Genomic DNA, 27,624 nt, shown 5'->3' with positions numbered 1-27,624 from the left:
TGGGAGTTCTAGGTAACAAATGTTGTTAGAGTGTTGTACCCAACTAAGACAAATTCTATCAAAGCTCCACATCCTATGAATGAGAATAATCTGATTACCTCCAAAACCATTTGCCCTTCCATAGCTGCATTGACCAAGTCAACATCATATTTTTTCGATGATTCGATCACGATCTCTTGATCCGCTGAAATGTAATTCATTATTTCATACCACAGATCCCATTCATTCGTGTAGCTGCACCATCCATCCTGCCGCATGAAAGGCCCCCTTATCTTTAATGGCAAATCCAACTCTCCATAGTGAATTACTGATGCTAAATATTGAAGACTGTAATCCACTCAATAGTGATTCGACACCATCTGCATGCATAAATCCATTGAAGCTTAATCTGGTCCAATGAGCTACATAAAATGAGCATCATGCCATCCTAATGGCATTGAGAATATTGATTGAAATCTTTTAAATTTTAAGCTCCTCCTAGGGAAATATCAACTTATTTCCCTACTCCCAATTACCTCTCACCACCAATTGGAAAGTAAGATGCTACACTTGATGACAAAATTTAGTTATCGTTGAACTGCATCTTACCCCACTGTAACAATGCTTCACCAACACTCCCTCTCAAAATGCTCCTCTTCCCAAACAACAGTACAATATTAATCCAGATAAATTGTGTTGTACTGCACTGAATCAAAATGTGGTCAACTGACTCTTCTTCTTGATGGCAAAACACGCATCTATTTTTCAATTGAAAATTTTTGTTCTTCAGTCGATCTTGCAGTGCAAGAACATTGTTTACAGAACCTTAAAGTCGTCGCAGCTCTAGGCATGTGACGTTTACACCAAATGAATCTGCTATGGTCCAATGTCTCCCCCCATAGCTCTAACGATCTCTCAAGCTTACCTAGCTGAACAAAAAAAAAATTTATTCAACCATATCAGCTCATTCTAGTCTGTGGTCTTGACACTAAAATTTTAGAAAAAATAAAGTAACAAAAAAGATTAAATTAAAATTACCTTTGACTTGAAGAAAATATTACATTAAAATATATAAAAACAAAAGAATACAATTTAAAGGAAAAATATTTATCTTTTAAGTTCTTTAACTAAAGTATTAACCAAGTTTATGCTACAGGAGGCCAAGGCCTCTTGAGGCAACAATTGTATGCCTTTAATGACTCTTTAAATGCCGTTTTAAACGTTAATCATTATGGACACGTTAAATTAAAAATCTTTGTTAGAGAAGGGAAAACGCTACCTTTGTAACTAAGGCTGGATAATGCCCTAAATGAAAACCGCTGTATCATTCAGAAGCGATTCCCCATTTGAAAGCCCTAATGAGCAACGTCCCAAGTTTCTACAGTTTCAAGGTGTTGACTTTGATTTTCTATGACGTCGTAACAGTTGCTCCGATTCCATGATCGGAAGTGCAACCGAAGAAGGTGTACTTTCATTTTTACTTTTCAAGAAACCCAGTACTTACTACCTCTCCTTAACTTGAATGCAAATATTGAGAGAGAGTTGACCCACAAGCCATCACCGCATCCTTTTCCAAATATATGATTAGCGAGCCACCTCTGCTCCATTCATATGCTTTAATATGTTACTAATATTAAGAGCTCAACTTTCTGTTTGTGCCTTGCATTTGATCAGTTTTGCAGGGAAAGGAATCAAGGATTCTGTAGCACTCTCTTGATCTGAAAAACAAAAATAGAAAGAAAAAAAAAACACTACTTTAAGAGATCAAGTGAAAAAATCAAGTACGCCAAAATTCGTTTGCAGTATGGATCCGGCTGTCTTTTCCGGCCATGTGATTCTAGCAGCACAATGGCTCAGTCAAGTGGATTACAATTTACATGACCAGTTTCAGAATTCAGATGCTCATCTATTGTAAATGACAAATTTGTGGTCAGCTAATGCTAAAATCATAACTTCTCCACTCGTTTCTTTCCCTTTTGTTTTTGTCCCAATTTCCTTGCAGCTCCATTCCGTGATGCAAGCATGTCTTCTATTGCTTGTGCCCCCAAATTCAGGTCTTCAATAGGAAAAATGACAGCAATTTTGGGAACTCAAATACTCCCATTTTCAGGCCCGATTAACTTTAATAACCCCACCACTTACAATGTTCGCACCAAGTCATAGGACCTCCCCCACAACAAAGTCGGTCATTCTTTACGTAGCTCCAATTAGGTGGATTCTTTCCCACGAGTGATTAACAAAGCGGGTGTTAGGAAAAGATTAAAGACATGCCAATGGATCGGGGATAATTAATGGCAAGAATGATCCAAAGTCCATAAAGCATAGTAGCATAACGTTCTAGTGTTTTTTGCAGTCGAAGCCTGATGCTCATAGCCCCACTCATCTAACTTCGAGTTTACCTAACTTTTCTGAATATATAAAACCAAATCACAGTGTGGATAAAAAAAAACAAGCAGTTGCAATCTTTTCCTTCTAAAGAAGTTGACACATATAACAAAGTTGATTCCCACCTCCATCGTACTGCTGAACGGAAAGAAGGATGCTTAAACTTAAAAGAAGCCTGAAAACAAATTAATATGGTGGGAAGAAGAAGAATCGTGTAGCATGTGCGCCAACCTCCAACCATGGATCTATTGTCAGACAGGCCAACTACTATTATTTGTCAATGAGACTCGATCTCTTAAAATGGGTTGAGCATTTGGTGGGCTAGTAGTTAAATTTTGGTGTTTTATATGCTCAATTTTAACAATTAAATGTGTTTATCAATACTTATTTATTGAGAAACAAGTTTTGTTTCAAATTGATTTGATGTGAAAAATGCAAACATTTTATCATAAAATTTTAGTGATTTTTTTTTACCTCTTTAAAATACACATCTGAGCATGGGGCTGATTTCATTTCAGTCCTCATGGAATTGCATTGGCGGCTAATCCAATTCTGCAGACCTTGGCCTAAATTTGGTGAACAGAGGGTTGGTAACGAAATGTTTTAAGCATAGCGTGAGATGTCAGCATGAGTTATTGTTTGTGCGTCACGCCATCTGGGTCCAGGTTTGAGCTAAGTTGTACCGGAGCTTGACTTGGTGCTAATGTGCACTGTTTGAAAGGGTAATTAAGGTTAGTGATAGCTTTGACCTGTCCAGTTTTTTAGGTAAAAGAGGGTAGGCATATAAATAAAATAAACATATAGGATATGTCAAGCATGGGTATGGATTTGGATAGCTAGCCAGCGGATGGACATGCATCCAACAAAAAAGAAAAAGGGTGGGTTAGTTAGCAACAAGTCTGCCGCGAATTAGGGGTTGCGTAGTCGTCAAGACGTGCCAAACTACGTGTTCATGAGTCGGCTCGGTCCACCCAAAAACGACGAAAGAATCAATGGGGTTGGTCGTGGGGTCCAAGAGCAACAAGCGGAGAGAGAGAGAGAGAGAGAGAGAGAGAGAGAGAGAGAGAAGGCTCCTATTTGGCTGCGTGTGGCGTTGTGTAACGTTAACGTAACGGGAGCGATGGTGCTGTCCCGGTGATGGCCTGGTCGTGCCAATGGAATTGGTTCGATTTCCACCAAAGGGAAAAGCCAATAATAACGCCGATAAATCCGGGTATTAAATACTCACTCTTGAAGGGCTTTTACGGTTTTAAATTTAACTCGCCCTCTGAGTCTGTGACTAAGGCTCGCTTTTCAATTTTTAAGTTCCAATCCCCAAAGGTCACTGGTCACTGCACCTCTGTCTGCACTCTCTTCGTATTTATTGGAAGTTGGAACCAACAAAAAGGCTAACAACAGTTCCCAAGAACATGACGTTTAAATGTAAACGAACAAAGGGGCTCTGTACATGGTTTGCCCGCTTAGTTAGGTTATTAATGGAGATCGTTAAAGTCATATTCAGAATTGCTGCCATTCAAAGCAATGGATTGACAACAGATGACAGAGATAGACAGGGGTGGCGCTGCCATTGCAAATCCGGCTGATCGAGAAGCGTATCTCCTCCCACTGTACAAAATTAAAATCAATAAACAAAATGGAAAGAGACCGATCTAAGACAAGGGGTAAATGGTGAAAATTGGAAAAGCCCTTCACTGGCGTGGTTTTATTTTATTATCTTCTTCGCCTTTTCTCTGTTTACTGTTTTCCTTTGTTTAATGCCTCAACGGTCAAAGCAGCACCGTCCCATGTGAGGAGTGCTTGGGAAAAGGGAAATTGTATCCCAAGGCAGCCAGGAAATTTGACGGAAAACCCAACGACAGTTCCTTACTCTCCTCGTATTTTCAAATTCAAAGGCAAAAATCCAAATCTTCTCTACCTCTCGGCAATTTGGGGTTCTTTTCGGTATTCAAAATTGTTCAATCGATTTGAAAGCCCTAAAGTTTCAACGATTTAGACTAAACCGTCTTTATCGTGATCTTATGATTGTGTCGGTAATTTCGAACCAAAATCTCGAGGAAAGTAATCATTTCATGCAATACATCCTTTTAGAGAGAGAAAGAAGACAAAAGCATACAGATAAAAAGGCTTGCTTAATATCACACCCTTTTCATTCCAAGTTCCCACAGTTAGAACCCTGAACAGCCAGACAATCAAATACACTATTACAATTAGCTCGAGAAAATGGCGGGTGACATGTCTGTCCACCTCGGCCCACTAAAGCTCACACAAAAGTAAACACTTCACCCCTAGACTTTCTGCTATAGCTATGGCTCTCTAAAATACCAGCCCCTCACCATGCTTTCATGGCGCAGCTGTGAGCCCCCAACAACCACATCAAAAATAGTCCAGTATCAGAAGGGCCATTAAAAAAATAAGCCCACCAAACACCGCCCCCCCCCCCATCCAAAAGAAAAAAAAACGAGCCTTTACCTCACACTAACACAACTATACCATACCATATAGTTAGGGTTTACTAAAAATTAAACGGAGTTAAAATTGGCGTCCACTAAAAGTCTGGCCAAATGCCCAGTTTGCAGAAGCGACGCTGTAGGACTCCACAGAACGGCCGTCACTGGTAGTCACCCTAAAAGATATGGACTGCCCATTTAGGTAGCTGTTGCTCTGCCAATTTTGGCCCCAGTTCCTGGACATGGCCTGCCATCCTGTTCTTGATCCCTTTATGGAGACAGCAACAACGTCTCCTGCTCCTCCAACGTTCGTTATTAGAACCAGATTGAAGTATGAGTGGCCATTGATCGTGAACCTGATCCCACCCTGTTTCTTGCATGCAACCCTGCAGTAACAACACAAAAAATATCAACACAAGGCATGGGATTTCACACAACCAGTCAGGCAATGAACGAATAACGCCATCAATGCATTATGTATAAAAAAATACCTCCTGTACTGAACTGGTATTACACCAGCGCTATAATGAGCAATATGCTGAAAGATGGGCTGTGACAGGTCAAAGTGCTGTTGGGGAGGGTTACACCATCCGCCTGCACTGTTGGGTAGTGCAGTGTTTGGTGGGCAGAAATTGGTAGCGGTGACAATTATGGAACCAGGAAGACACCACTTGGGGTCATTAACACATTTGATTTCGTAGCATGCACCACAGCTTAATCCATTGTTGAAGAGAGCTGTGCTTAAAGCTGCGATGCTTGTGCCATAGCCCTGGCTGTAAAGGTTTCCGTAACCACAAGCACCACCTGCAAGAAATGGGGAGGGTTTAGAAGCAGGATTTGTGCAAATACCCAGAAAACTGAGAAAAAGGTCGCAATGTTAAATAAATTTGTTTTGTTATTGTTCACCCATTGTGCCGGTGGCATCTCCTCCTCCATAAAACGTGGCATGAGCGCCGTGCCATCCATCCACATAACCATAGACGTTGCCGAACATGGAGATGAAGGCTAACAGGAAAACCCCGAGGAAAGAAGCCATGACCTTGACCCTGTTCACCAAATAACAGAAATATATTAATAGTTTTAGTCAGAGCCCGCAACAAGATGAGTGGGATGAAGAAGAGACAAAGGCAAGAGGGCAACCTAGCAGAGCAAGTGGAGGAAAGAAGGATGATTTGGGGGGGGAAGTTGAGAAAATAAGGCAGGGCGGGTATCGTATATTTATATAGAGATGGGAAGCAGGAAAGGGCGTGGGGGAATATTAAATAAAATCAAAAGGTGAGAGCAAGTAGAGGAGTGTGCAAGAACAGGATCCTAACGTTGACCACCGACAGACAGTAAAAATTTAGAACTGTAGAAGGCAAAAAACTAGGGGTGGCAATTTCTGACACGACCCGCCAACCCGACCCGCCAACCCGCCTCTTAGGCGGGTTCGGGTTGGGCTTAAGCCAACCCGTTTAATAAACGGGTCGACCCGCGTAACCCGTTTATTAAACAGGTCGGGTTCGGGTTGGGGGTATGCCAACCCGCCAACCCGGCTGACCCGTTTAATAAACGGGTTAGGCGGGTGGGTCAACCCGCCAACCCGTCTGCCCGACCCGTCAACCCGACCCGTCAACCCGACCCGCCAACCTGCCAACCCGATCCGTCAACCCGCCAACCTGACCCGTGAACCTGAAAACCCGTTTACCCGACCCAACCCATTTATTAAATGGGTTGGCGGGTCGTGTCGGGGTACCCGTTTATTAAACGGGTCGGGTTCGTGTTTGCCACAGCCGACCCGTTTAATAAACGGGTCGGGTTCGGGTTGAGGTATGCTGACATGCCAACCCGCCAACCCGACCCGATTGCCACCCCTACAAAAAACTACCATTGGCAAACTACCTGTTTCTTTATTTTTCCTATTTGTGCTTTTTTTTTATTCTGGAGGTACTTTGACCTTCTCCCTTGGTTCCTAGAGTTTCCCCGAGTGTGAGCCGTAGGGATGGCCCCGCCTCAAGATTTTATCCTCCACCCCCGCCTCCATCCCCGGCGGTGATGGATTTTATCCTCCACCCCCGCCTTCATCCCCATTTCATGTCCTCCATCCCCGGTTCAAACGGGGATGAGGCGGGGCGGGGATATTGCGGGGAAAAGTGGTTGGGGCGGGGATGAGGCGGGGATCGTGGCAGGGATGGGGGCGGAGCGGGGAAAAGTGCACGTCCATCCCCGCCTCCATCCCCGGACAGGGATGGATTTTAACATTCGTCCCCGCCTCCATCCCTGTTTCATACCCTTCATCCCCGGTCCAAACGGGGCGAGGCGGGGCAGGGCGGGGCCCCGCTTTCCCCCGGTCCACTGCCATCCCTAGTGAGAGGCTTTAGATATATAAAAAGGGCAAAAAGACCTAACCATAACCCTATCCTGGCCCTACTACCGGCATGCTCTGTTTGGTTTCCAACTAGTGCCTTATCCCGCCACGATATGTTTGAACATGGCACATGACTTGGTTGACCCACAGTAGGCTAGGCAGACATTTGTGGTTGGAAAACACTTTGTCTGAATTGAATTGACAGAACGGTTACCTTTGACAGCCTACGAGTAGTAGAGGTGTCAACGGGTCGGGTTTACTCGGACTTGACCCTAACCAAACCGTACAGGGTCCGAGTATGGTGATAAATAAGAAGACCCGATTGAGATCCAGGTTCGGACTCACAGGTCGGCTTAATACATAGATCTGGGTATAGTTTGAGAAATTTTATACCAAACCCGGACTCGACTTGAGTTTTAATTATAACCCACAAATTTTCAATGATGAAAAAAATATGGTTTTACCAAGTATGGTCTGGCTCTCGTTCATGTAGTTCCTATCGGGTCCAGGTATGGTTTTCTTATAGTGTACTCGATTAGATACAGGTCTGGACCTGATACCATACCCAAAAAATGGGTTCAAATCGGGTTCCACCTGGGTCCAAACCAAACCAAACCAAACCCATTGACACCCCTATCTAGGAGACCTTCTTGATGGGTTTCACTTCACTAAATATCTTGTTCGCTTACTCTTCTTTCTATAAAAAAACTACTAACACGAAGCCTAACTATAGTACGATACACACCCAAATAGACCTCGGGATGTCAATGTGCAACTACAGCTGGTAAACGAAACGAATGAACCGAATAGGGCATGTTTGAGCTCAACTCGTTTACTAGTGGATTCAACTCGTGGCTCAACTCGTGTTTGTGTTTAAGGAGCTGGCTCGTGTAAAAACATTCTATGTTATTTATACATAGTATATATTTTTATATATTATACTTGAAAATATATACTATGTATGGAGGTGATAAGAAAGGATATGAATGCTTTGAACCTCACCGAGGACATGGCATTGGATAGAAATGAATGGAGGAGAAGGATTTATGTGGAAGACCCATAATGATTTTCTTTGTTGGTTCATATCGCCGACCCCAATTGTTTTGTGATGAAGGCGTAGTTGTTGCTGTTGTTGTTGTTGTTGTTGTTGTTGTTGTTGTTGTATACTTGAAAATATATAACTTTTTATAAATTACACTTAATAGCCCATATTTTATTTTTATATTTTTCATTCATCTTTTTTATATATATTTTTTATGAATTCTTCCTTTTATATATTACATAAAATATATATAATTTATCTATAGGAACACTATCGAGCTGAGTTGAACACCTTGTGCTCAGTCTCGACTCATTTAAGCTAAACGATCTACTCGTGGATCAGCTTGCCAACTTGTAAACACCCCAAATTTTTCTCGTACATTTTCAAATACCCCCTTTCAACATATGTCAATCCCCTTAGGTTAGTCTACCCTAGGTCCAATCTAGTTTAGGTGTCATTTTGCCCTTTTTGTCAATAAAATTACCATTTTACCCCTAGGTCACCTTAGATCTCTATCAGTCAGACCCAACCAAACTCATTTAAAGCTTAGAACAGTTAGATTGGCAGTCATTTCTAGCTTCCTTGAGCTCACGATGAGCGAATCATGTTCATTTCTAACCATTTCAGCTAAAATTGATTTATTTCTTAATAAATGAGCTCAATTCTAGCTCGAATTCTAGTCAAATGTTCTTGAGTCAGTCAATCCTATTTTCTTGAGTCTAACTTGAGTTCATCAGGAGTTTAAGTGGTCCAGTTTCAGTTTAAATCCATTTTCTATATTGTTGGAGTCTATTTTAGCCCATTTCAGCTGAAATTGAGCTAAGTCCAGTCAGTCTAGCCAGTGTTTGAGCTCTGGATTTAGTTCATCTCAGTATAACTGACTATTATTTCAGCTCAAACCTAGTACATTCCTGTCTTCCACTTCATTTCATTGTTCATTTCTCTGAGAATTATGTTATTTCTCAATCATTCAGTCTAGGAGTTTAGTTGAGTTAGTGTCTTTTTAGTTCATCTGAGTTTAGAAACCCTAGAATTCAGTTTAAACCAGTTCAAACTAGTTCAAACTCCATTTTTCAGTGTCACTCTTTACCCTGCAGGGGCAAAATCATTTCTTAGAACATTTTATCTGAAACATCAATTATATCATTTTCCCAAGCTGGTACAAGTGTCAATCTGAGCTCTAATCAATTCCTTTTCTGAAATCTTAGATATATCCGAGATCTAATTTACATTTGGATCAGATCCAATAATGGATCTGATATCCAATACTCAATTTTTATCCACAAACAAGAATTTTTAATTCTTTGTCTCTGTCAGGGATCTGGGACTTCAAATTCCTTATCCAGGGTTCATATTTTGCATGTCATTTCGTATCATTTCATGTCATTTCATATCATTTTATTGCATTCCATGTCATTGCATGTCATTTTCAAGATTTAGCACTCTTGTTTACAAAATATCAAATCCAGACTAGATTTTAAAACCTTCCTTTCGAAACAAATTTCAAAAACTTGGGTTTTAAATCGATATTTGTCATTTAGCCAACCTTCAAGGCTTTACATTCCTTATTTCAAAAACATTTTTTTTAGAAAAACGATCTAGATTCGTTTTAAACCTGATTTTCAATTCAATTTCAAATTTTTACAACTTTCTTTAAGTGAAGCCCACCCTGCAGGGGGTGCCAAACCCTAATTTTTTCATCTTTCACCAATTTTATTTTATTTCATGTCTTACTTATTTCAAAAATACAAAAATTTTAGTGGGTCTAGGTGTCTTTTAAAAAGCTTTTTGAAAATCTTGTTTGTAATCCCTTTATTTTCACCCTTTTAAAATCATTTTTGAAAAACCAAATGGGGCCCACATAGGTGGCGCCGCATTTGAAAATTTTCAGAGTTTAATTAGAAGTCAATCAGGTTTAATTAGTTAGAGTTCATTTAAGTTAGAACTCCCTAGAAAAATCTCCCCCCCCCCTCCCTCTTTAACTTATCCCTAATTAATTAATAGAGTTTCAACTAAATCGGAACTCTAAAAAACCAAAGCCAAAAAAATTTATAAATAGCCCCATAGGGGGGTTGACCAAGGCATCTCTCTCATTGCCCTTTCTCTCCCTCAAATCCTCCTTGCTCCAGCAGCCTCCTCCTCTTCCTCCATTTCAGCCCAAGGTGAGCTCCCTCTTCTTCTTCCTCTTTTGTTTATTTTTTATTTTTTTATTATTATTTTCACCATTGTCGTCCCCCTTCTATGCATGTTTTTCTTTATTTTTCATTCAAAAAACCATGCTCACTATTCAAGATAATGATCAGCTGAGTGTTTAATATATTTTACACATTTTTGATATATGAATAATGTTTGCAATTCGTTTATTTTGTTAATGACCGAAAAAGATCGAGATTTGATCCCTCTATAGATTGAATCCCTCTTTTAATGGCTAAATAAAATTCATGACCATGCTTCCCTGATTTTTCATTTTTTTTTCATTATGTTCATGTTTATTTTCAGTTGTTTGTGCATTTAATCATGATTCATAGCATTGGTTACACGTTTTTAGTTATTTTAGCATGCTTAATTAGGTTTATTTTATTCTAGGGTTTTAGATTCCATATTTTGAATTCTAGTCATCTGTTAATGCTATTATTTTACTAGTTTATATTTGTTAATTAAATCTAAATTTTTATGGTGGAATCATGCATATGCTCGCTGCTTTCAATAAAAAAATCAATTTTTTTTGAGATCTGTAACCTTATTTTCAAAATTCAAAGTCGGAACATGTTTTGTCGTATCTCCCTCATCGAAGATTGTATTGATAATCCGTAAAAAGCAGCATCTTCGTTAGAGTGTCTACTTTAATCTGTAAAATTTTTATAAATTTTTATAGACAATTACTATTTTTCTTTAACTTGACATTAGCGCTTATGTTTTTTTAACCGACAGGCACGGTTCAGGGCCAGGGTGATCTTGCCAAAGCGATTTCTCCCTAACCGAAGATTGTATTGATGATCAGTAAAAAATGACAGATCTGTCTGCATGTTTACTTTCTATGGTGTGATTTTTATAAATTTCACTATCATTTTCTATTTGCTTGAAGCCCACAATCAGAATCCATGTTTCCTAGATTGTCAGTCTTGATTTGAACCTTGGGTCATATTGCCGAAATGATTTCTCCCTCACTGGAGATCGTATTTCTGATTCGTAAAAGAGGTTTTTCTCATCATGATATTTAATTTATCTCTAAATTTTTATAAATTTTGATGGTTGTTTGCTATATTTTCTTAAACTCGAAATTGGATATGTCTTTCTTGCATCGTTATGCATAGGCTGGAATCAGGTACGTATTGCCAAAGTTCTATCTCCCTAACCGGAGATTGTATTCCTGATCTGTAAAAAGGGTTATCTTCATTGATTTGTCTAGTTTCTTTATGTCAAATTTCATAAATTTTTATTGTCATTTGATATCCAATTCTAGTATGACACTGTGATAGGTACGAAAGTGCAGGTAAAATGGCATATTTTTCACCTTTTTATTCAATATTTATATTCAAAATAATCACAAAAAATATATTTTTTGATTGCATATTAATTTTAGGGTTATTAGAAGTGTTCATGTCGATTTTATGATTTTTGAAATTCGCTTGATATGTTATTTAGTTATTTCATAAAAACAAGATGCCCGTAGAGTCCTAATTCAACTGAAATACGGGCAAAAATTAATATTTTTCTATTATTTTATTTTTTATAAAAAGTTTTATATTTTTATAAATTGATCATATTTATAATCATATCAGGGTGCTCTCCACCTGATTTGGCATCATTTTGAATCTGTTTGATCCCCGAATTAAGCGTATTACAAAAATCTTTTCTGAAAGACCTTGTTTTAACCCTGTTTTGCAAATAAGGTCAATTTTTAAGGGTATTTTGGTCATTTTTCCCCTCAATTCTGAATTTCTAATATATTTATTTATATTATTCATTTAGTTTTGCATCATCCTTTATTTTATTTATTTCAGGGAAGCATGAAAAAAGGCTTATATCCTGATAAATCTCTCAATTTTCTGATATTGTTGGATAAATACAGAAAAGCTGACATTTTTTCACTAACATGTTTGTTAATTTTGTTGGAAAGCTCAAGATTAGAGTTTTTTTTATCCTCCCTTTTGTTTTTATTTCAATTATTGATGTAAACTGCTTGAACACTTGTAATAGGCTTGGTGCTCGATTGTTTTCACATTTTTTATTTTAAGGCAATAAAGAAGTATGAATTGTGTAGAATACATAGTCTTACTTCGCTTCCTGTGGATTCGACCCAGACTTCACCACTTTCGTGTGTTTACCGATTATTGAAATTTGGTGTACGGTTTATACTTATAATTTATGGAAAAATATATTTCAAAACAAAATCACACTAAATTTTTGGGGTCGTGTGAAAAAAAAGGAAATGTGTTGAGTCAGTGAGCTCTAGTGATCCAAATGATAAAAATAGTTGGGCGTTTACACCCTATAAAGTGTGATGGTTCACACGAAAAATATAAAATGAGGAGAAACTAGAACTTCATGTCTAGTTAGTGTTAGTGGCCTACTTGATTCAAGTAAGTAAGCCCGAGGGGTGCTCAACACCTAGTGCCATATGGTCGCCTGATCTGAGAGCCATTGGACCAAAGCTCGCTACTTGGACCTTATACACAGCTTAAAGAACACTGACATTACACAAGGCATGATGGAAAATACAAAAGAGCACATGCAATAAAATTCGAGGTGTGATCAGTTGACATGAAAGTGCATAATCACGATATCATATTTGGAATTACTTAGGCATTTGAATGTGTTGTAGTTTTCATTACTATATAATACCTTTAGATCTTAATTAAAGGAGTGTCTGAGTATTATATAGGAGACTAAATGTTGCATCTAACATGTTCTGATGATACATAAGTTAATGTCTAAGAAAAATACATGTCATATTGCCTACATATTTCGATGAAGCATATATGCATGGCAGAGATGTTTGGGGGTATCATCATTCAAAACCCTCACAAGACCTTACTTGTCTATCAAGGTAACTTGAGGGTTTAAAGGGCTTGTTGTATATATGTTAAATGCAACCATGATTCATATGAAAGTGCATTAGGATAGTTAACATGCAAAAAGAAAAGAGGAGGAGGAGGGGGCGAGATTCTCAAAGCTCCTCCTTCCTTCTTTATCCCATATCCAAGGAAGAAAAAAGCGAGAGGGTGAGATTTTTAAAAATCGCCCCTTTTAAGATTAATTGAATTGAAAAAAAAAAAGGAAGAAAGCAAAGAAGTCAAAATCTTCTTTTTATTTTTTCTTCCTTTCTCTCCCTTCCCCTTTTATGCATGTCTCAGAAGGGTCAAGTGGAGAACCAGATCCACCAAAATAGCCCCTACTGAATAAAAGCCTAAAAGAAAGAAGAGAACGTCATTCTTCCTCTTGCATTTTTTATTTTTCCTTTTAAAACCACCCTTCTAATCCTCTGCTTCAGGTCGAGCACCAGCCTCTCTGATAAGCCTTGTGTTTCTTATCCCATCTATTCTCTTCTCCAATCCTCTTTTATGTTCGAGAAGAAGTCTAAGATGTTGGCTGGCCTACCCCCTCCAATGGTGCAACTCGAAACGACATCTTGTATCCCCTTCTCTTTGTCTACAAAATTCGATAGCCTTCTATAACCTTAAAAATCTTCAAAAAATCAATTTTTATTAGAGAAGGTTGTCCTCGACATTCTGTGATCTTTTTTAGAAGAAAAGCATTTTGGATCATATCGAAATCACCCAAATATGAAATCCAATTTATGGATCTGCAGCAGGCCTATCCGGTCAAAAACAACTAGTTTTAGGCAGTTTTTGAACTGCGATTGACCAAATTTTTCGATATGTTGTAGAGAACACATCCAACTTGTATGTATTAAATTTTGGCTTGATTTCATACACGGGATCTAGACTAATAAAATCTCAAAGTCAAGGGGCATCTGTGATGCCTGACGCAGTCAAGATTTTGGTCGATCTTGTGCAACACATATTCCCTTCATTTTTTTTGAGTTTTTCTTATTTTTTCTTTTGTTACAAAGCTTGGATCAATACATGCTACCTGAATCTGAAAGCAAAAGTTGGCATGTTACTTGATGACTTTAAAGTACAAGTTAGAAACGATTTGTCCTATCACGATTTACACAATGACTGATAAAAGGCAAAAAAGATAAAGAAAAAAATTGACACGATGTTTATTGGTAAAGTACAAATCAAGGTAACTTGATAAATACAAATCGACTTACAACCACATTTATTTAAGTTTTATACCGTAACAATATTTTAATAACAAAGGCAAATTATTGTGGTGAACATAGACGTCATTGCGTAAATCGTGATATTTGTTGTAACATCCATATCTCACAACTAGGTTGGATCAATACATGGTACCTGAATCTTAAAGCACAAGTTGGTATTTTACTCAATGACTTTATAGTAGATCTTTAGGCATAATTAGATCAATTTTCCAAGATCTATATCTCACAACTAGCTTGGATCAATACATGCTACATGGATTTGAAAGCAAAAGTTGGCTTGTTATTTGATGACTTTAAAATACAAGTCGAAAATGATTTGTCCTATCGCGATTTACACAATGACTGATAAAAGGCAAAAAAGAGAAAGAAAAAATAAATCAACAGGATGTTTATTGGTAAAGTACAAATTGAGGTAACTTGATAAATACAAATCGACTTACAACCACATTGATTTAAGTTTTATACTGTAACAATATTTTAGTAACAAAGGCAAATCGTTGTGGTGAACATAGACGTCATTGTGTAAATCGCGATATTTGTTGCAATATCTATATCTCACAACTAGCTTAGATCAATACATGTTACTTGTATCTGAAAGCACAAGTTGGCATGTTACTCGATGACTTTATAGCAGATCTCCAGACATAATTGGATCAATTTTTCAAGATCTATATCTTACAACTAGCTTGGATCAATACATGCGGAAACGATTTGCTTATACGAGCTATGTTTTTTCAAAATATATGTCATATAATGATTTATAGAATGAATGATATAAGGCATAAATGATTTGCATTATGAAGATCTTATCTAGATATTCTATCTTCTATAGCGATTTGCAAATGAAATGATGTTTTTTAATTTATGCCCAATGCAATTTATTTGTTTATTATATACTTTATGCACAATTTTTGAAAATGAGCGAGATGTAAAATGATGTTTCCTTTATAAATGAATGACACATCACACAAGTTCAGAAGGGTGTTGCTTCGCTTTACTTCATGAGTAATGAATAGACGAACTGACATTTCTTTTATAAACGACATGTTCAGAGGCCGAACATATAACTTGCTTCATCGCAAAGGGGGTATCAATGGCGAGGAAGGAGATGACAACAGCTACACGGTTGGCGATGATGAATTAGACATATATTTTATAAACCTCGTGACAAGTATCTTCAAAATTTGTCTCTTTTATATCGTATATTTGATTTGTTTTGTGTACTATAGAAAGGAATTGCAATATAATGTGACAGATCATTTATTGAATATTCTGCTAATTAATGTTAGTGGAACATCCACAAAAAAAGGTGCTCAAAAACTCAACAAAGAGGTCCAAAAGAACATCAATAGGTTGCGAGATGAATTTACAGAAGAAAACACTATAAGTAATTTTGTACGTATGAAACCACTATCAGTTATACATTTACGTATGTCATAGGTATGTATATTAATGCGTGCATATTTATTGCAAATAGACTATATACGATTTTGTCATGTATATTCAAAGCAACGCAATAACCAATACTAGACGTGTTGTCAACCCTTATTTCATGGTATATCGGTTCTCTTATATGTTTATTTTCTTTTTTATTTACTCTTGTTGTTTCGTGTTTTAACCTTACTATTATCACTGTTTCATTCAACAGAGTTTTGTCCGCTGACTGTCATACGTCATTGGATTTCAAGATGGACTACAATGTTGGGGTAATGATAATCACTGCAGAGACTTTTGGTCAAGTGAAAAGGTAAGTGAAGAAACTTGTTGTCTAAGGTTTGTGAGGCATAATAGTCCTAACACAAATTCTACTATCGACTTGTAAGATATTATATCGATTTAATATATTATTTTGATTCTTAATATCAATTTGTATGTTAATTCTTAATATCTATTTCTAAGCTATCAATAAGAATTTTAATATCGATTTGTAAGATATTTTATCATCGATTTGCAAATATTGATTCCTACATTGTGGCGATTGTCTAAGCATTGGGTCTTATACGTGATGAATTTACGAAAACAACAACTATGGTGCTACAATTCATTGGACTTTCACACTAGTATAGAACTTGACATTATGAATTTGGTAAGTTTTTATCTATAAGTGTATTGTATCTTGTATGGTGGCCCAGAATTTACTTGCTTCTGCATTTACCACAGGTGGGATTCCTCAAAGATGTCTTGGGTGTCGACATTAGTGAGTGAAGGTTTTAATGTGCACTCGATATTCCTTTACAAAATAATAACGTCGATTATAGCGTATTTTTAATGAAGTATATTGAAGCAATATACAATGGACAAAAACCTGATTTTAATATTGTATGCTTTACACTTAAACATGTTTTATTATCCTATATTATTGGGGACTCAATTTTTATATCGGTCTCACATTACCTTTTTGTTGCAGTATGATATACTTGGATTCCGCATAAAACTATGTGAAAAATTGATGGAGTTTCTAATTGCGGAAGAGAAAAAAACTCAGACGACAAGAATACCTAGAAGGCAACGAACGACGTAAGCCCCCCTAGGAGTAATATGATGTACATAGATTTGTAACATGTTTTGTAGACTGTGTATACAAATTATGTAAATCTCTCTAGGTTGAAATAAAAATTCAACAATTACCCCGATTTCAAGAGGAATGTTGATAAATGCTGATATATACTTCCATAATGGAAAGATCTGTGTTTTCCATCCTTTTACATAGGACACTGTAAATTAATGTGGTTGTAAATCACGTCGACGGGCTACATGATAAATCACTTTTACTATACACATCAATAAATTAGACTGTTATTTGTAGCAAAGGCAAGTCATTGTCTCCGACATAGACGTTATTGTGTAAATCGCTATTGGACATTATATGGCATAACGATTTATATTACATGTTAGAAAGAAAAAAGTGTTCTGTATTTACAATGATTTATACATGTGAAGGCTAGATTTGACAACGATTTTTACTTTTAATTTCTTTATGTACAGAATAAGTTTTTGTGCAACGATTCAAATACAGTATTGTTATCATCGCAAAATTTTTCCCCTCCCTTGCGAGAGAGAAACGAATTTCGCGAGTCAAACTCGACCAAAGTTTTGAAATTGATTTTGAAAATTTACTCGCCTCCGTTTTGAAAATTTGCGGGAAAATTCCGTGGAATGGGATCCGCCTGTCGGTACGAGGTTCAACCGTTCCTGGCGCCTTTACCAGGGGTAATTAAACCAAGGACCAATTATGTGCTTTAACTCGACTCAAATATCTAAATTATGCTCTATTTTTCCTAGAATGCACAGAGAATCAGGCTTGTGCTATGGAATTTTGAAAATAATGCAAGTTTGAGAAAATATGATGTTTGCTTTGGAAAATTGAAATGCATTTAGAAAAGGACTGGAAAATGCTTGAAAATGGAATTCCTGGGAAAATCATTGAATTTTATTGGAAATCAGAAATTTGCATTGAAAAGTGATTTCTCAGGAAAATTTGAACTTTAGAAAATCGATTTTGAAATTTGGAATTGCTTTTCTGAGAAAATGGATTTGAGAATCTTGAGAAAATCTAAGAAATTTATTGGAAAATGACTTTTGAAATGGAAAATGAATTCTCAAGAAAACTGGAAAATATGAGAAAATGAATTTCTGAAAACTTGGGATTTTGAAATTTGAGAATTCGAAAACATAGGAAAATCTTGATTTGAACTTGGGAAATGCTTTGAAATGTCATTTGAAAACTTAGGATTTTGAGAAAATCAGATCCTGAGAAAGACTTGGAAATTCTTGAGAAAATTGAATTTTCTGAAATTGAAATTGGAAAATGAGTTTGAAAATAATGCAATTTGAATGATATGAATGAATGAGTATGAATTTGAAAATGGAATTTCAATTGAGGAATCCTTTTGAAGTTTTGAAAATGCAGTGCATTTTGAAGTTAGCCTAAGAGTGTAGGCTGAATGTGGCTGATATAAAGATCATAAATCTTGGTTTTCTTCGTATTCTGACTATGGCCATAAATACGAATCCCACCGAGTTTATAAACTCCATAAAAGCTTGTGCACGTGCCATTCGTGTAAACCATAGTGGATTTGAAATAAATGCACATGAATCATACATCAAATATCGAAATTTGCATAAATTAAACTATATGCAATGCAGCCCTATTCTAAGCAGAAAAGTAACTCTTATTCCAAATTATTACATTTGAGATTACATTGAATTGAAATAAAAAAAATAAAATCTAAGTCTTCTTCCTGAATGTTCCTGCAAAACTAGAAAACAAGGTTAGCACAAAAATGTAGGTTTTTCTGAATTTATCCGAAAATATGGGAAATTATCGGATATTATTCAGATATAAACCCAAAATCATACCCCCTTTGATATAAACATGAGAAATAATGAATAAATTTTGAAAATAAACTTGAAAATTCGAAATTGGGGTCAAAATGACCAAAATACCCCTGATGACCTTGAAATCAGGGTTTTCTGAAAGAATTTTTTTTTAAATTTTGGAAATTTGAAAATCAAATGAAATAAATCAAACATAATATGATGAAATATGATGATATGCATGAAATTTTGGGAGAATTAGAAATTGAAATTTCGAAATTTAGGTCAAAATGACCAAAATACCCCCAATAACAAGACTATGGCCTTGAAACCAGGGTTTTCTGAAATAAATTTTGCAAAATTGAAAAATATGAAATGCAAAGGAGATTAAAATTAACCCTAATATGATTCTACATGCTTATGTACATGATAAAAACCCTAAAATGGCGAAAATATCATAAAATATCGAATTTAACCTGATTTTCGCTTGATTTTCGCTTCTGAATTTAAAGATAAACTAACACATGGAGCAAATGAACTTGGAATTAAACCAAATTTGGCATGGACACCTAAAATAACCCTAAAAACAGAATGAAGCTCTAAAATCTAATTTTTTTGTATTTTTAAATATGGAAATTCAAATAAAAACCCTAAATTTCATGATTTTTGCCTAAAATATTGATTCTAAAGGGGATTTAGGATATCAAACTTCCATAAAAATTTCCCAAATTTTATGCGATGACAGATGACAGTAAGGCAAGGATTTTTGCCTTTTACACTTTCTGGTTTTGACCTATGGTCGGAGCTGTACCACTCCGGCAAGTCGGATCGGAATCCGGCGACTCTAGTAAATGAAGGAAACAGACAGGTTTCGGTAGAAAATGTGGTAAAAATGGCAGACAGATGGGAAAATGGCTGAAATTGTGGGAAAATGTCCCTGACAAACAGAGGAAGATTTGATATTTTGACACTATTAGGATTCGGGTTACGGTTTGGAAAAGGCCATACTGTTATCAGAGACCTAAATCTCTGAGATTTCTGGACATTGGAATCTGTTAGACAGAAATAGAAAATCCGGGAAAAATACTGGAACAGATCTAAAAATTCCCAAATTTTGGGAAATGACAGGAAATTATGTTATGAACAACTTTCGTGTTGAAAGTTTTTGCAGAAGGGTTATAGATTGGATGGACTTGGTGCATTAAGGTCTGTCTATACCCTGACGAAAGAAAATCGATATTTTCCCAGGGGTCTGAGAAATCCGATTTTTTTACAGAGGTCAAAACTGACTGGAAAAACCTCAAAATTTCCAGATCATTAGTAGATTCAATCATGAATCTACTGTGATTTTTGGAGGACGATTTGGATTTCCCATGAGGGTGGTGTCGGAGGTTCTTGTCTGCTAAAGAAGAAACTGGAAGTTCAAAAAGACAGAAAACCCGATGTAGGGTTTGATCAGTTTAGATAGGTTCTGAAACCCGAATTGAATCAAATTTTCGGCAGTAGACCAAAGACATATGACTAAGACTAATATGCATTTTTTTGATTTTTTTAATAGGAAATTACACATAAGATCATAATTGGACTCAATGCATAAATCAAACCTAAATTAAGTATCAATAAAACTACATTAAATGCTTATGAAAGTGATTTTTTTTTTTTTTTTAAATACAACATAAAAACTCTATGATAACTGAAATAAAATGATAAATGACAGGGGTATGATCAGTTTTGATGTTGGATATTGGTGAGTGGGATCCCGATCCATTCATTGAATGGGTCCCTTGACTCACATATCATGAACATGAATAATCTGTCTTACGTCTTCATAGATCCACAAATGAAATATTCAATCACCTAAGTCCAATTTTTTGAAATGTTTTCAGATTATATTCATGAAAATATCATACGAAAGACCTTATCATATCATGATCATCTTTTGAGTTTAACAAAACCAAGATTGAAGACAAGGGTTTTACCTTGGATGGTGTTGATTGCTAATGGAGAAGAAGGTTGAAGAGGTGGCAGCAGCTTCAAGATGGTGGCTGTTGGCTGAAGCAAGGACCTTGGAACCGATGGAGGAGATGGCAGCGCCTTCAAGGAGGGCTGTAGTTGATCTCTTGTGTGGCGGCTGCAGCTGCTACAAGGGGTTGAAGGTTGTTGTGGCTGTAGCAGCCAAGGGAGGTGCTGAGTGAGAGGAGTGGCTGCTGGTTGGTTCTCCACTCCGGTGGCTGCTGCCTTGGCTGGAAGAAGTTGCTGTGATGGAGGTCCAGCTGATGCAAGTAGGTGAGGGAGAGCTATGTAATGGAAAACCAAGGGAAAGAGAGAGAGAGAGAGAGAGAGGTTAGGAGAGAGGCGTGAAATGGGAATAGGGCAGCCGTTCCTTTTTTTTTTTTTGGTTTTCTTAACTTAGGGAAGATTATATCTTTCCCTAAGTTCTTAGCTTTAATTAGGGAAGGAAAGGGAAACAGCCTTTACGTGAATGGCTGGGCAAGAGGGAGGAAGGAAGGGAGAAAGGGAAGAAGGAAAGAAAGGGAAGAAAGAAGAAAAAGAAAAGGAAGAAAAAGAAAAAGAAAAGGAAAGAAAGAAAAGGAGGGAAAAAGGAAAAGGGAAAGAAAAACATGGGGAAAAAAAATGGAAAGTGGGGCTGGAGGTTTGGGTGACCACCTTGTAGGTCCCACCCTAGGAAGAATAACATAATAAAATAAATAAATAAATAAAATAAAATAAAACAAACAACAAAAAAAATAAAGAAAAAGATAATTTTTTTTCTTTTCTTATAAATTAAAACAAGAGAATGCAAATGGATGGGCCATCTCAGAGCGGGTCCAAATTTTGATTTTGAAATTCATTTTGATGATTAGAGGGGTAAAATAGTCTTTTCAAAAAGTTTCCAAACGAAACGAGCTATTTTTGGCAGTTTTTGAAACGAGCTCGGATTTTGAAGTTCAATACCTCATTGCGAAGCAAATCCAGTGTAGAATTTGAAAATTTGATTTTGAAAGAAATCCAGATTGTTTTTCTTAAGAAAATATTTTCAAAACGAAACGAGCTATTTTTGGCAGTTTTTGAAATGAGCTTCGATTTTGAAGTTTAATAGCTCGTTGCGAAGCAAATCCAGTGTAGAATTTAAAAATGTAATTTTGAAAGAAATCCAGATTGTTTTTCTTGAGAAAATATTTTCAAAACGAAACGAGCTATTTTTGGCAGTTTTTGAAATGAGCTCCGATTTTGAAGTTTAATAGCTCGTTGCGAAGCAAATCCAGTATAGAATTTGAAATTTTTATTTTGGGAGAAATCCATATTGTTTTTCTCGAGAAAATACTTCCAAATTTAGACTCCCGGTGGTAAAAATGTTAATTTTGGAAACCCGAGGTTCTGAAGTTAATTTATGAAAGCTTTTAAAACTCGATCTGGATTGAAATTTATAAAACTGGAGTTCTGGACTTCAAAAATGAAATGAAATGTGATGAAATGTTATGAAATGCTGAGAAATGATATGAAATGATGAGAAATGACATGAAATGCTATGCAAAATGCTAACCCTGAATGAAGAATCTTGGATGTTAGACCCCGATTGACACTTGTACCAGTTCAAAAAGTGTTAAAATTGACAAAATTTGCAAAAATGGTTGAAGAAATGATTTTCGAGCTCTGCCAAGCTAGAGTAACGTTGAAAATTAGGGTTTGAGCTGTATTCAACTGAAATGAACTGGATTGAGCTGGGTTTTAGAGTTTCAGAACTCAAATGAACTCAACAAACACTGACTCAACTGACCTTTCCAACTGAATTTTCAAGAAAAGCTGCCATTTTTAGAGAAATGGTATGGAATGGTCATTGGAATGAAGTGAATTACGAACCTGAACTGGGTTTGAGCTAAAACAAAAGTCAGTAATACTGAGATGAACTAAAATCAAGTCTCAAACACTAACTCAACTGACTGAACTCGGCTCAATTTCAGCTGAAAGATCTGAAATGGACTAAAATGGGCTCCTAGACACTTGGAAATGGTTTTGAACTGAAATTGGAGCACTTGAACTTCTGATGAGCTCAAGTTAGACTCTGGGGAACATGACTGACTGGGAATGACTGACTTTGAGACAATTGGCTTGGATTTGAGTGAGAAATGAGCTCATTTTTGAAGAAATGATCCCATTTTGGCAGGAATGGTCAGAAATGAAAATGGTTTGTTCATTGTGAGCTCAGATGAGCTTGAGATGACTGATATTCTAACTGTCTTGAACTGACCAATGAGCTTGGTTGACTCCGACTGACTGGGGTCCGGGATGACCTAGGGGTAAAATGGTAATTTTCCTAATGAAAATGGGTAAAATGGTGCTTTTCTGAAACTGACTCGGGGTTTGACTCCTACACTGACCTAACAGGGTTGGCACTGAACAAGGAGGATTGTTTGAGAATGAGTGAGGAAAATTTGGGGTGTTTACAGATGCCCCTCTTTGCTACTAAGCCGGCTTGAAGACGAGCTTAGTGGCAAAGAAAAACACACCAAATTTGGGCTATAAAAATGCCCCAGTTAGAAGGATCTGACTGGATATGAAGAGATTTAGCCCTGATGAAAAATGGTAGATATGAAATGGAGAATGAAGAGGAAAGGATTTACTTCAAAAGAAGTGATATTCAGGTTTTGCCCTTAATCTGGATGGGACAGGAAATACCTCGTGTAGAAACGAAGCTCAGGTTTGACCCTTAACCTGACCGGGAAATGAAATACCTCATCAAAGGAGGCTCAGGTTTGTACCCTTATCCTGATTGGGCAGAAAATGAAATACCTTATCAAAGGAGGCTCAGGTTTGTACCCTTATCCTGATTGGGTAGAAAATGAAATACCTCATCAAAGGAGGCTCAGGTTTGTACCCTTATCCTGATTGGGTAGAAAATGAAATACCTCATCAAAGGAGGCTCAGGTTTGTACCCTTATCCTGATTGGGCGGAAAAATGAAATACCTCATGAAAGGAGGCTCAGGTTTGTACCCTTATCCTGATTGGGCAGAAAATGAAATACCTCATCAAAGGAGACTCAGGTTTGTACCCTTATCCTGATTGGGCAGAAAAATGAAATACCTCATCAAAGGAGGCTCAGGTTTGTACCCTTATCCTGATTGGGCAGAAAATGAAATACCTCATCAAAGGAGGCTCAGGTTTGTACCCTTATCCTGATTGGGCAGAAAATGAAATACCTCATCAAAGGAGGCTCAGGTTTGTACCCTTATCCTGATTGGGCGGAAAATGAAATACCTCATCAAAGGAGGCTCAGGTTTGTTCCCTTATCCTGATTGGGCAGAAAATGAAATACCTCATCAAAGGAGGCTCAGGTTTATACCCTTATCCTGATTGGGCAGAAAATGAAATACCTCATCAAAGGAGGCTCAGGTTTGTACCCTTATCCTGATTGGGCAATGAAAATGAACGGAATCCTCGAAAGAAGAGACCGTGATGGAACCTTCGGATTTCCGCACAATGAATCCGATAGGGGTTTTGCAAAAAGAAGGAAATTGGGGTCCCTGAAGTTTGAAAAGGGATTGATTTTGGGCGTCTCATTGCTGAGACTAAATAACTTTTGAAATTGCCTTTTGCTGAAATTGGTGGCTTAACCTCAAGCCGAAATTGGACTGTCTATGGTGGGACAGTGGGGACACAGGGAAATGTGCGAATCTAAGAGCCCATGCGCTCAGATTATACCAACAGAAGGGAAGAAATCTTGAAAACTCCCATTATCAAGTCCTTAAAAGGGATAACAACTGATGTCGGGATGCGCCAAAGATGAACCTCAAGCTCTCGCTTCACGCCAGGATAGCTAGAAAATATTGTCAAAATGTTGAAAATTGTTGTTGATTCAAAATAATTGAAAATGATGCACATTGTTTTGAAAGTATTCCCTCTTTTCTACCTAAAGTATTATCTCCGATTGTACTTAACTTCGTAAAATCAAGATTCGAATTCAAATTGCTTGCAATTGACTTTCTTTCAAGGAAGCTATCAATTTCCCTGATATGAGCAAAAAAGAGAGTATTCTTGATATTGTGAAAGCAATTTGTGAAAGAATATTGATAATAGAATTTCATAAAATTTAAAGAGGATTCTTTGGCAGATTTGGCAGTCTGATATCCTGGAATTCTTTCTCATGACAATCTTTCTGCCTACTAATTTTTTTTTTTGGCAGAATTAGAGCTCTCTTGGGTTTTTGGAGATTACATCATCCTTCATTTTGGAGATGTCTTGACTTTTCTCTCTCTTTTTTTTTTTTTAGAAGGGTACGTCACAAACTCCTTCATCTCAGAGATGTTCTGATCCTTCTTTTCTCTCAGGGATTATATTGACGGTTATTGGCTCTTTGGTTGGAAATCTCTTGATGATAGCATAAATTAAATATCCTTTAGGGTTTGTCGGGAGGCCCATCGCAGTCGCCTTCATCTTGACGGTGCTCTGAACTTTCCCTAGAAGGATCCGTCACAAACTCCGTCATCTTGGAGATGATTCAAATCTTCTTTGGCCCCGGGGGTCTACTCGCCTAATTCGCCTTCATCTTGACGACAATTGAGAGATCCCTTTTGCAGATATTTAATTGCAGCTTAGGTGATTGAGGAGATATAGGGATTTAATGGATTTTTCTGTACCACCCAGGATATTTCGACTGCTTTATTTTCCAAGAATGATCTTTAAAAATGTGCCATTGACTGCGATCAATACCGATCACTTATGGCTTTGCAACAATGTTGAATTTCCTTTGCTGGCCATATCGGGGATTTATTCTTCATCCTTTTGGTTGGCCAATAGAAAGAATTTGAATTTTGAATCCTTCTTCGCGAAAGCTTTGTCCTTTCGAAAGTAATACTGAAGGTATTCTGAAGTAATGTTTTTATACAATAAAAATTTTGAAATCAACAAATATTTAATGACAAATTGGCAAAATGTTCTTGAAATCCTTGGTGAGAGCGAGCATCTGAAGCACAACGCAACGCACCCATGACAAAAATTTTCTTCTCCTTTCCCCAAAGGAGAAGATTCAGAAATTGGAAATAGGAATTACTCCTCTCTTCCCTGAAGAGGAGTTGTTTGCAAAACGAACTTTCAAAGAGAAATTAAGCTTTCGTCAAAACTTCCTAACATTAGGCTTCTCTTATGGAAAGGGGGCCGGTAATGATGAGGTCGATGAACTGATCATGAAGGAACGAGTCCATCACACTCTCCCTGAAAAGAGGGTCCTTCATGATGAAATGGCCTAGTTTGAAATTGCGGTCACAAGGAAACCGAGCTTCCGTCGAAGCTCTCCCTGAATTAAGGGTTCCTTGTATGGAATTGGAAATTTGTTTTGCAAACGGTTCACATAGACACGAGTCCCTTCAAACTCTCCCTGAAAAGGGGCTAGGTGAACAAAGGATAGCATGCGAAAAGAACGAGCTCCCTCGAACTCTCCCTATAAAAAGGGTCTCTCGCAAGAGAAATTTATTGGAATTGGTATTGGATGACCAAAAGGGTCAAATTTTGGAAATTGGAATTTTGAAATTTGATATTTGAAATTGAAAATTGGAAATTGGAAATTGGAAATTGGAAATTGGAAATTGGAAATTGGAAATTGGAAATTGGAAATTGGAAATTGGAAATTGGAAATTGGAAATTGGAAATTGGAAATTGATAATTGGAAATTGGAAATTGGAAATTGGAAATTGGAAATTGGAAATTGGAAATTGGAAATTGGAAATTGGAAATTGGAAATTGGAAATTGGAAATTGGAAATTGGAAATTGATTGGCTAAAAAGGTCAAAATTGTGAATTGGTTTACTGAGAATGACATGGGTTCTATAGGGATTCCTCCTAAGAACGACATTGGTTCTATTGAGAATGGCATTGGTTTCGCAGGGGTTCGACCTGGGTTCAATAGGGATTCAGCCTAGGAACGACATTGGTTCAATTGAGAACGACATTGGTTCACTAGGAACGACATGGGTTCGATAGGGATTCAGCCTAAGAACGACATTGGTTCAATTGAGAACGACATTGGTTCACTAGGAACGACATGGGTTCGATAGGTATTCAGCCTACGAACAACATTGGTTCAATTAAGAACGACATTGGTTCACTAGGAACGACATGGGTTCGATAGGTATTCAGTCTACGAACGTCATTGGTTCAATTAAGAATGAAAACTATTATATAGACTTGGATTGCTTCTATGAACGGTTTCAGGATTATCCCCTTATCCTGAACGGGGATAGAAATTAGATGACTCGAAGGTCAAAATTGAGAATTTTGGTAATTTGAAAATTGGAAATTGGATGACCCGGAGGTCAAAATTAAAGAATTATGGAAAATGATTCAGGTTTATCCCTTAACCTGAAGGGGAAGTTCAGGTTTATCCCTTAACCTGAAGGGGAAGTTCAGGTTTATCCCTTAACCTGAAAGGGAAATTCAGGTTTATCCCTTAACCTGAAGGGGAAATGAATTTGATGCAAATGAATGTAAATGGATGCAAATGAATGCATGTAAATGTAAATGAATGCAAATGTATGCAAAATGATGTAAATGAATGCACATGTATGCAAAATGAGAGATTTGTTTGATCCTGCCTGCATACATAATGTTTTGAAGACAAATTTTAAAATAATGCCCCAGTGTAACTGGGAAAGAAGGATTTGACCATTATTGAGGAAAATATATTGAGGAATTACAAAGGATGGAATAGAGGATTTAAGTATAGAAAATTTTCAAATGTTGAGCATTGATGGGGTCTGATAATTCCACACCATCGGCATTAATGAGCAGATATGAATTGTGAGGTAATGCTTCCTCGACAAT

General features: G+C 37.1%; 1 protein-coding gene across 1 annotated transcript; it reads right to left on the bottom strand.

The window, feature by feature from the left end:
• Positions 1–4,893: 4,893 nt before the first annotated feature.
• LOC149819560 (expansin-A1-like) lies at positions 4,894–5,847 on the bottom strand. Its single transcript, XM_089982628.1, has 3 exons — positions 5,718–5,847; positions 5,303–5,615; positions 4,894–5,197 (listed from the first exon to the last, which is right to left on the bottom strand). Exons 1-3 carry the CDS (start codon positions 5,845–5,847, stop codon positions 4,894–4,896), a joined length of 747 nt encoding a protein of 248 aa, XP_089838754.1.
• Positions 5,848–27,624: the final 21,777 nt, after the last annotated feature.

The sequence above is a fragment of the Nuphar pumila genome, chromosome 12 (genome assembly GCF_984573655.1).
Source record: "Nuphar pumila chromosome 12, dmNupPumi1.hap1.1, whole genome shotgun sequence".
NCBI lineage: Eukaryota > Viridiplantae > Streptophyta > Magnoliopsida > Nymphaeales > Nymphaeaceae > Nuphar > Nuphar pumila.
Note: the sequence above shows the minus strand (reverse complement) of the source record. Positions and strands in the feature narration are given on the sequence as shown.